Source organism: Fragaria vesca, linkage group LG5 (genome assembly GCF_000184155.1).
Source record: "Fragaria vesca subsp. vesca linkage group LG5, FraVesHawaii_1.0, whole genome shotgun sequence".
NCBI classification, from domain to species: Eukaryota; Viridiplantae; Streptophyta; class Magnoliopsida; order Rosales; family Rosaceae; genus Fragaria; species Fragaria vesca.
Window position 1 is genome coordinate 13558214 of NC_020495.1, and position 10251 is coordinate 13568464.

Here is a 10251-nt window from a genome sequence, read left to right on the forward strand (position 1 = left end):
CAGCCAATTTGGTGATCGTTAAGGCCCTCAAACTCGAAAAACAAATGGACGGACTGAATTCTGTCCGGTTGTGTTCATACCAGAAAAACTCGAGTTTGAGGGCTTTAATGACCACTAAATTGGCTGAAATTTTGCAGAGATGATCTACACAATATTATCTAGATACTAGACGGTGGAGATGAGGAAATTCGATCGAAAAATGGTGCAAAAATGGAAATCCGCACTAAAACCATTGGTGCGGACGTCCGCACCTGATAAGCATTGTATATATATATATACAGGCCGGATGTAGAGCGGACGTCCGCACTCCGGCTTAAAGTGCGGACTTCGTCCGTTCTCTGCCGTCTCACGCCGGCAATGGCTTCTCTCCTTCCCGGACGACAGCACAGGCTTCCAGGACGGCTTCTCTCCTTCCAGGACTGGCCGGCGACAAGTTTTCCGGCCAACCTTGATCAATCATGGTGTTTTCCGGCCAGAGCTTCAATCCGGCCAGAAAACTTGTCGTTGGCCAGTCCTGGAAGGAGAGAACCCGTCCTAAAGCCTGTGCTATCGTCCGGGAAGCAGAGAAGCCGTCGCCGGCGTGAGACGGCAGAGAACGGACGAAGTCCGCACTTTAAACCAGAGTACTGACATCCGCTCTCTATCCTTTCTATATATATATATATGCCACTATGAATACTCAAAATAATGCTATTTGAAGCTGCTTTCAACTAAGAGGGTTGGATCTGTTTCAAAGTACATTATGACTGTATAAACAAAATCCATGGATAAGACATGGTATTATAATGATGTATGGATACAATTTTCTTTATATATACGGTCACTATTTACACAATTATTTCCACGCTTCTAATAAAATACCATTTAAGCGGGTGTTTTCTTTTACTTTTTCAAACTATACTATTAGCCTTATGACACACACACACAAGAATGACAAGATGTCAATTGTCACCTTAATTACAACAATTATCCCTAGCTTTTATAAGCACAGCCGCGCTAGACACGCTTTTTCTTGTACGAGTACGACACTAATATAAGCCTATGAACCGCAAATTGGAGAAGTTGGCTAGGTCATCTCCATTCGTAACGCTAAAGGTCCGTTCTTATAGTGTCCATTTGGTTATGCGAATGAGCCGCCGCCTCGCTTGGAAAGACAAACACATGGAATGCACAGACCGACATGAAATACCATAAGATATAGGGTTTGTTCATTGGACGCATAAAGCAATAAGAAACTCTGCAGACAAAAAAAAAATATTTATACACCTTTTGCTTAACTCAAGAATAACTCTGATCTAGGCCTAAGAAGATTAACAATTTTGTTGGAGTAAATTGATTGTAATCGAATCAAGAAGTATCGAATAGAATTCAATCTGAGATTCTGAGTATTGCCTACATGAAAAGGTACTTCTGATAAGTCTTTCACCACGATGTTTTCTGATAATAAGCTTCGGCAATTTTCATAAACCAGCAACCTCAAACAAGCTAGCTTTCATTAATATCAACGTCCAACAGTTTTCCTCTTAGAATTGAACAGGGTTCTGAATAGAATGTCGATTGACAATACAGAAGATACAAAAGGGATGTGACAGATCAAACACCAGCCAAAGTCTCTGTAAACTGATAAGCATGGAAACATCCAGTCTGTAATGCAATATTTTCTTCTGAGGATATTGGACCAAGCTTCTTGAAGGTCCCGTTCCTAAGATTATACAACAGAAACTCACCAGGAACATGCAACACCAGCAATGAGTCCTCTTCATCTTCTTTCACGAGTAGCAGACTAAATGCATAAAAAACAGGATCATTGCTGTCAGGGAAGCTCCGAACCATCACAGGAAATGCATCAACAATCGCTGAAATGTCAACTTGGTACTTGGGAAGCCAGCTAGAGTAATCCCTCTCCATCTCAAAGACATGGAATCGAGTGGCGCTGCCGTAGACTTCAATCAAGTGTAAATGGCCACCGGACTCGGCGAAGTACCTCAACCTTCGGTTGCTCCATTTCTCAGCTGATGGAGGAGCAGGCATTGTTCCGAGGCGTTCTTGATCAATGTGGAAAAACAACGAAGCCCCAGTAGGACTAAGCCAGTGGATTGAACCATTCCAAAGCACACCATCGTCAAACACCATGACTGGGGCTGTGAAAGGAGACCCGGAAAGCCTCCAAGCCCGAGTCTCCGACGAGTAAGTAACGATGTGGTAGCTATTGGAAGAAGATGATGATGATGATGATGGGGAAGAACATCTTCGAACAGAGACGACTTGGTAGTGAGGCGACTTGGACGAATCGAAAACCAAGTACGCTCCAGAAATGGTTTTGGATACGTTTTCGAAGTCTGCTTTAGGAAGAATGGAGAACTGCTGCGTGGAAGGATTGCAGATGTAATAGCTGCGGCCTAAACCCATTCTTGCAGTGTGAAAGCTGCTGCAGCACAAGAGCAGGCCATTGCTGGACTGGAGGATGTTGACACCTGCCGGATCACCGATGAAGCTCAGGGATGTAAAGGGTGGTTCGGAGTTGGTTCCGGCGAGAGATGTGTGGTAGATGAGATCGGTTGTTTGACACAAAAGGATGCCGGAGGAGGCGAGAAGGCGGCGGCGGCGGCGGTGGAACTGGGGGCTGGAGATGAGAGAAAGCCACTGCTTGGAGACGCATTTGAAGCGAAGGAGAGACTTGATGGGGAGGCGTAGAAGGATGTCTGTGAGGAGGTCTTGGTGGAACATGTTGATCGAGGTCTCTGTGTGGATAGGGTTGGTTTGTCTCATCTATGAAACGGTGATATGGACCCTGAGGAAATTTAGGGAGGACATGCTTAGTAGCTCTGCCTTCAAGAAAGAGGTTTGGCTATGTCGTCGTTTATATGGAAGAGATTTACAGAGGAGGAAGTGAGTTTTAGAGATGAATCATTTGCTGGAGCAAATTGAGCGGAAGAAAAACTATTATTAATGTAACCATGTTGAACATGTGCCATGTGCATTGCAAGCTTGTTAGGGTTGAAAGCAAGGCTTGTTGCTGGAAATTTCATTATCTAATGGAATTTTCTAATCTAATACTCTACAAGTCGACATCCTAGACTTATCGATCAGTATTCATCAGAGGTGTTTCCTATTAACGAAAGCTATTGGTGGTGGTTGTTTTATATATTCTTTCCTTCAAAGGTTCGCCGGTGTCGGATTACGTATTTACGTTAAGAATAATGGTAGGTGTTATGAGCTGCACTTGTAATGTTGCAAGCAATCTTGAACACCGTCACTAGTTCTTAATTTGATTGGTTACTTGTGTAGTTTACAGATACGTATATTATTAGTCTTTATTATTGTTTCGAGGCTTCAAGCACATGAATATATCCTCTCAAATGAGATTATGGCTGATACTATTCGGGTGAGATCCTAGTCACCGTAGTTTGGACTACATAAATAGGTAACCACATGTATGTTTGTCTCCCTAAACCTTTTCACATATACAAATTATTCAATCATATGTGTCTTGAACATTGTTTCTTGGTAACTTTTATGATTGGCCAACGTTAATTGTGTTCTTACTTGCTCCTAACATCATATTAATATCGTCTAGGTTTCAATGTGCCTTACGAGTAATTATTTGTTAAATTTTCTACTAGGTCAAGGTTAGCAACTTCACGCTGGTCATATTTGTAAAAATCATAAAGATTTTCGCGTGACGTTTTTAAAATCTCACTTTATGTGGCAGCTGATTAGTACTGACATGTGTTGAATGATCATCTAACAAGTTAGGTTCTGTTTTCTGAATTTTTTTTTTTATATATTTTTTAAAAAAAAACGTTTTATTAATAACTCACACACCCTACATATGTCCGTGAGGTTTGAACCTGTGACCTTAAAGTTGTCAGTTAAACACCTTAACCAACCAAGCCACGGCTGAAATTGCTTATTGATATCATTATATAAATAGCCAAATAGCTATAATCTTGCTTCCATAATATGAAAGAAAGAAACGAGAAACCTACATTGGCAAAGGCCAGACTATGTGGTCCCAGAAGCCTACATTGGCAAAGACTTATCCCTAGACTAGAACAAAATTCAAAGAGTAGCCTAACCTCCCTCCGCCTCAACTTAGATCCAAATCTGCAGGCCCAAACCCAAACTAAAATTTGATTCTCAAACATCTCCCACACCAAAATGTGTAAGTAAACGCTGAAATTCTCCTCTGCCGGAATTATTTCCTCACTTTTCAATTTCATTCTAACCGGGAGGAACCTACAAAGATGATAGCCATGGTTCAACAAAGCTTACACATGTCAGTTTCAATTTTTTTCACACATGATGTTATGTTGGGTAAATGTGGCCATAGTTGAAAGTTTGCATAAGGACACTTGCTAGTCAGGAGTCAGGACCGGCCCTGCAAGTACTCTGCTGGGTTTCATCGCTGGAGCTATGAGCTATGTTGTTGAGGATGAAAGTGGTCTAGTTTTAATCACAAAGTAGTATCTTTGATTTTGAAGTAAATCAAGTAGATTTAGTAGGTTTATCAGAAGCTATCTCACACATGACTCGTAAGTAAATAAAGTAGATGGCATGCGTTCAGACTTCAGAGAGTGGTAGCTGTGTGTCACACTCAAATGCATTATGTAGATCACTGTCTGAAGAAACTCACTTACTTTTGAGGAAGTTTATATCAATTAATAATTAGATAATATTTGACGAGGCAGATGAACATGAGGACAGAAGTGGATCCATCGACTCAAAGAAACTCCTATAGTTAATAATTGATTCCAAGTTTGAATCAAGTGATCTTATTTGGTTTATCAAATATGATGATTCATCTTGCTTCCCTTAAAATCACTTTCCATTAGCAGAACTATAGCTACGAGGAATTTGAGCAGTTCAGTCTCAATTCTTAGCTACATGACCTCTTATGTTTTGCTGAGGCTGGGTTTATTGGTAACAAATTTGAAAGTTTTAGTGAATAATATATGGACGGTCTGCTCATGAAACTCTCATCCAGGCCAATACAAATTGTCTAACAAAATAACAATATAATTTTCATTTGGTACTTCATCCTCTAAAATTGAAGTCCAGGACATCCATTGGCCAAATGCAGACTCAGAATAGAAAATAAATATTGACAACTGGGCAATAACATCAGCCTATGTTTACAAGTACTGATCAGCATCAGCCAAAGTCTCCATAAACTGATAAGCATGGAAACATCCAATCTGAAATGCATTATTTGATTCAGTGGATATCGAATTAAGCACCTTGAAGGTCCTATTCCTAAGACTATATGACACAAACTGACCAGGAATGTGCAGCAACAGCAATGAGTCATCTTCATCCTCTTGCAAGCAGAGTAGACTAAATGCATACAAAACAAAATCATTACGGACAATGCAGTTCCGAAGCATCTCCGGAAATGTATCCACAACAGGAGCAATGTCGACATTGTACCTGGGAACCCAGCTAGAGTAATCCATGTCCATCTCAAAGACTTGGAATTGAGTGCTGCAGCCATAGATTTCAATAAGGTGCAAACGCCCACCAGACTCGCCAAAATACCTCAACCTTCTTCGGCTCCATTTCTCATTTGACGGCAGACCAGGCATTGCTCCAAGGCGTTCTTGATTAATGTCAAAGCATAACGAAGCACCAGTTGGACTAATCCGGTGTATTGCAGCATTCCAGAGCACCCCACTGTCGAACACCATGTCGAATGGGGCAGCGAAAGGAGACCCGGAAGACCTCCAATCCCGAGTTTCGGATGAGTAAATCTCAACTTGGTAGCTATTGAATGAGGAAGAACACATTCGAACACAAGCTACTCTGTAGTGAAGTGACTTTGTGGGATTAAAAACTAAATAAACAGAACTGTTATCCGATACGGATACATAATCCGGTTCAGGAAGAATTGAATACTTCTTTGTTGAAGGATTGCAGATGTAATAGCTGCGGGCTTTACCCAGTTTGTAGTTGCTGCAGCACAAGAGCAAGCCATGGCTGGACTGAAGGATTTTGACACCTGCAGAGTCATCAATGAAGCAGAGGGAAGTAAAGGGCTGATAGTCGGAGTTGCTTCCAGCTAGTGAAACGTGGTGGATGATGTCGGTTCTTCGACACAAGATGACGCCGGAGGAGGCGTGGCGGTGGTGGTGACGGAAGTGGGTGTCGGAGATGAGCGAGAGCCACTGCTTGGAGACGCATTTGAAGCGGAGAAGAGACTTGACGGGAAGGCGTAGGAGGATCTCGGTTATGAGATCTTGGGGGAGCATTATGGGTGAGTTTCAGATCTCTGTGTGTGAATAGTGGTACTCAGTTAGAACTTGGAAGGAGTAAAGGGAGTGATGAACATGGTTTCTCTCCTTTTAAGAGTTTGGCTTTATCTCCATTATATGGACTGGAAGCTAAGTATATAAAGAGGCAGTCCCGTTCACACGTTCACTAGCTGACCAGGAAACATTTGCTCAACTATCATTAGATTAGGCTCGTTTAAATCCAACGGATAAAAATAATGAGGTTAAATTAAACTAAAATTATTGTTTTGTATTTTTTTTAATCATTTTTTAAATGGCAATTAAGTCAATTGGTATGGAAAAGAAGACACCTACATGTCATATCTCTCTCCTCCGTCGTCTCTTCTTCTCCTCTCAGCCCTAAAATCTTAAAGTTTGCTGAATACCCAGATCGATTTGCAGCCCCTAATTCTTAAATTTAGTTGGAAACCCAGATTGGTTTCGCTTAGAGGAAGAAGATTTTGGATTCCGGAAATTAACGTTGTGTTCTACGTCTGGGCTCTTTCCGACTATGAGTTTTAAGAACTGAGAATCCAATCCTATCACCTGCAAGTCGTGAAGCATCTCAAACAGGTTAGCTTTTCTTTTTCTAGTTTCGATCCTAGACCCTAATTTTGTTGTTTCTTTTTATTGATACAGATTATGTTGAAATGAAATGATAGATATAGTTTCCTTTATATTACTTGGTTTGGAAAAGAATCAGATGTGGACTGAGATTCAATTAAATAAAATGGAATGTAGAAAAGTAGGAGGATTTGAATTTCAGGAGAGGTGCAATTGGTATTGAAATCCTTTGCATGTTTTCTTCATTTTTGTTGACGTAGTTATGAAATGAGCTCTAGGGCCTTCTCAGTTCTTTAGGTTTATTCTAAACAATTGTGCAATATCTTAGGTTTTAGTACCTAATTACAATTTTAAGTCCTAGTTTAATTTAGATTCTATGTCAAGACTTATGTTATGCGGCAAATATAATGATGAATTCATAAGAAGACTTAGAAACTGTATGACTTGTGTCATTCTAAACTGATTGCATTCTGAATGAATTAAAAATAAGCAACTTGATAGATAGATATAAAAAGAGTAAAGGAATGAATTTGTTGGTAATAATCCATCTATTTGTTTGTATGTATTCTTGTCTCTAAGGAGCAAACCTAGTGCTAGCATCAATTGACAAACCTGGTGATTTTTGTTAGTGTTTATGCAGTTAAAGTTCTTGACCTTCAATCACTATTGAGGGTGTATATTTTGGACAAAATTTGGACAGGGGGATTGTCCTGCTTGCAAGAGGCAATTTGTTGGTTACATGAACCAAATAATTCGATGTTGAAGTTGCGGAAACACTGTGTGTTAGATAAAGAAAGAAGGAGGACCAAACTTCTTTAACAAAGATAGGGGAGGCTCTTCTTTGTCAAAGATAGAGTCAGAGATTATTGATGTTGAGTTTGAGGAGAAATTGAGAGATACTCGAATAAAAAGAAGCCAACACTCAAGACCAGCCTTTAAAGGCACATCAAATCTGTCTTAGAACTGGAAGAAAAGTGATGAAAGCTCAAGGAGCGAGTCTGATGATGACTTTGTGATATCTGAGAGACCAAGTAAAAAGAAGGCAGCTTGTTCTTATTTCTCATTAAGCAATTGTAGCATATTCATCATTGTTATGGTACTGTGTGTATTCTAATGACATGATTTGCTCATTTAGTGTTACCAAACATGCTGATTCATTTTATGGTAATGTTATTTCAAGAGTTTTAAGGTTATCCCCTGCCTAATCTTGTTACAAATCTGATATTGACTAGTTATTTGAATACTCGTACTGAAATCATTCAAACATAAAATCTGTTATTGTATTCAAGGTGCTACAATATCAAAATGTTCCAAGCTATTCCTCTTACTACAAAATTTCATACATAAATTCTGTCACAATCATTCATATCTCCTACTTCAAAATGTTCCTCACTGAACCAAAGCTCCAAAGTGCACCATGCACGAAATAGCAGTTAGAAATTCTAAAACACGCTCTTCATTGCCAACATCACCTTTAAGCCAAAAAATTCCTGAAACATGCTTCCTTCTCTTAACTACATAAACAATCTATAAATTAGTTCTCAACTAGAGGCAATGGGCATCAATTATATCAACTTACAGAAAAAGCTGCCTAGAACATACAAACATCAATATGAACAACTTACAAGTTATAGCTCATCACCCAAGTAATCTTGTTCACCCGATGCCTTGTCGACATCATCTTCTACAACCTTTGACCTAGCAAACAGAAAATATATATTAACTAAATAAGCTAATAGAAAGTAAATGAATAATTGTAATGATAACACATAGAAGTTCAATACACATGTCAATACGTACCCATCAAATGTGCATGTTTTTTTAGATGTTTAGTACTTTGACATAAAGAGCAACGTCTAACTTTTCTTATCTTGTCTCTCCATGATGTTATGTGTTTCCCGCTACCTTTAGTCTTCACTTGAGAAGGATCTAGGAAACGATTTTCTTCATAGGATCCAATTGTAGAATTGTTGGTAGAAGATTGCTCAGCTGAAAGATTTAATTTCTTAATTTGCTCCATAAGTCCTTCAAATGCTTTTTTCACAAGTTCAGTCCCCTCAGGTGAAATCGCAGCCTCATCAATTAGACTGGAAGCAATTTTGAACATACCATTGTGTCTCATTATTAATGAATTGTCTGCACCATCTTGCCTTTGACACCTCTCCTTACGAATTCTTGAATACCTTGTCCATCTTCGCAAAATATATTCTTTTGGCAATTCCATAATCTGTTTCACTCGTAGGAAAGCCAAAACATGTCTGCAAGGAATACCTTCAAATTCAAACATTCTGCAACTGCATGTCACTATGTTTGATACCTTATCATGTATAAGTGTCCGCATCCTAAGGTTTCGAGCAAACACTCTTTTAGTCTTGTAAACACCATGACTGTCATCTTCCATTTCAGATTCTATGATATAACTATTACCATCATAAAGCTGAGCTTGAAAGTACTGGAAGTACTTTTTGGTATACAGATGAGCCATTTGGACCTCCATCGGCATCCCTAATTTTAAATTAGGTGTCTCATTCAAATCTCTATGGTCTTCAATTAATTCTTCATGTCTCTGATGAGCAAGTGCCCTACTGAAACGAGTGACAAAATCCATCAAAGTGTTTTCATTGTCACAATAACGCTTGAAGAATGCATGAGCAGATTCTACTCTTTGGCTGCTTGACATCCCTGCTGAAAAATATTTATTTACATATGCTGGAATCCACCTGTCACGCAACTCATACATCTTTTCCAGCCATGGATTATTTGTCTGTTGACTCTTTTCCAATTCTGCAAGCCATCTATTCTCAAATTCTTCTGGACATTCTGAATCCCATATGCATGTCTTGAGAGATTTATAGTAATTTTGCATAAACACTACACTAGTCTTCTCTGGGAATTTCTTCAAAATATGCCACACACAGTACCTATGAAGTGTGTTTGGCAAAACATGAGCAATTGCCTTAGTCATTGCTTGATCTTGATCGGTGATAATAACATTCGGGGCACCTTTAGGCATTGCTGCAAGCCATGTGTTCAACAACCAAACAAACGAATCAAAAGTCTCATCACTCAAAAATGCACATCCAAAAACAATGGTTTGCCCATGGTGGTTCACGCCTACTATTGGAGCAAAAATCATTTTGTAACGATTGGTGTTGTATGTTGTATCAAATACAACCACATCACCAAAATGTGTATATGATTTTTTTCCAATTGAATCAACCCAAAAACATCTGACAAGCCTGTTTTCTTCATCTATATCAAATTCAAAAAAGAAATCTGGATCATTCTCTTGCTCAGCTTTGAAGTGCTCATATAAAATGTCTACATCATGACCCTTGACATGTGCTCTCTCATCTCGCAACACATTTCTTAAATCTCTTTCAGTGCAGCCAACATTTTCATGTCCACCAGCTTGTGT

The 10251-nt window shown here is 39.3% G+C and overlaps 3 protein-coding genes across 3 annotated transcripts; all 3 read right to left on the bottom strand.

Moving 5' to 3' along the window:
* Window positions 1-1593: 1593 nt before the first annotated feature.
* Window positions 1594-2133, bottom strand: LOC101298029 (F-box protein At5g07610-like). Its single transcript, XM_004301354.1, has one exon. The coding sequence runs from the start codon at window positions 2131-2133 to the stop codon at window positions 1594-1596; it is 540 nt and encodes a 179-aa protein (XP_004301402.1).
* Window positions 2134-5135: 3002 nt separating this feature from the next.
* Window positions 5136-6248, bottom strand: LOC101298326 (F-box protein At5g07610-like). Its single transcript, XM_004301355.1, has one exon. It carries the CDS (start codon window positions 6246-6248, stop codon window positions 5136-5138), a length of 1113 nt encoding a protein of 370 aa, XP_004301403.1.
* Window positions 6249-8461: 2213 nt separating this feature from the next.
* Window positions 8462-9969, bottom strand: LOC101298612 (protein FAR1-RELATED SEQUENCE 5-like). The gene is made up of 2 exons (XM_004301356.1): window positions 8739-9969; window positions 8462-8565 (listed from the first exon to the last, which is right to left on the bottom strand). Exons 1-2 carry the CDS (start codon window positions 9967-9969, stop codon window positions 8462-8464), a joined length of 1335 nt encoding a protein of 444 aa, XP_004301404.1.
* Between the last annotated feature and the right edge of the window lie 282 nt (window positions 9970-10251).

Bases quoted from the DNA above. Each gene is read 5' to 3' on its own strand.
- LOC101298029 (XM_004301354.1), bottom strand. From the start codon at position 2,133: ATGGTGTTTGACGATGGTGTGCTTTGGAATGGTTCAATCCACTGGCTT.
- LOC101298612 (XM_004301356.1), bottom strand. From the start codon at position 9,969: ATGATTTTTGCTCCAATAGTAGGCGTGAACCACCATGGGCAAACCATT. The intron at 8,566-8,738 runs GTAGCGGGAAAC...ACTTTCTATTAG, and splicing joins TTCTCAAGTGAAGACTAAAG to CTTATTTAGTTAATATATAT.
- LOC101298326 (XM_004301355.1), bottom strand. From the start codon at position 6,248: ATGCTCCCCCAAGATCTCATAACCGAGATCCTCCTACGCCTTCCCGTC.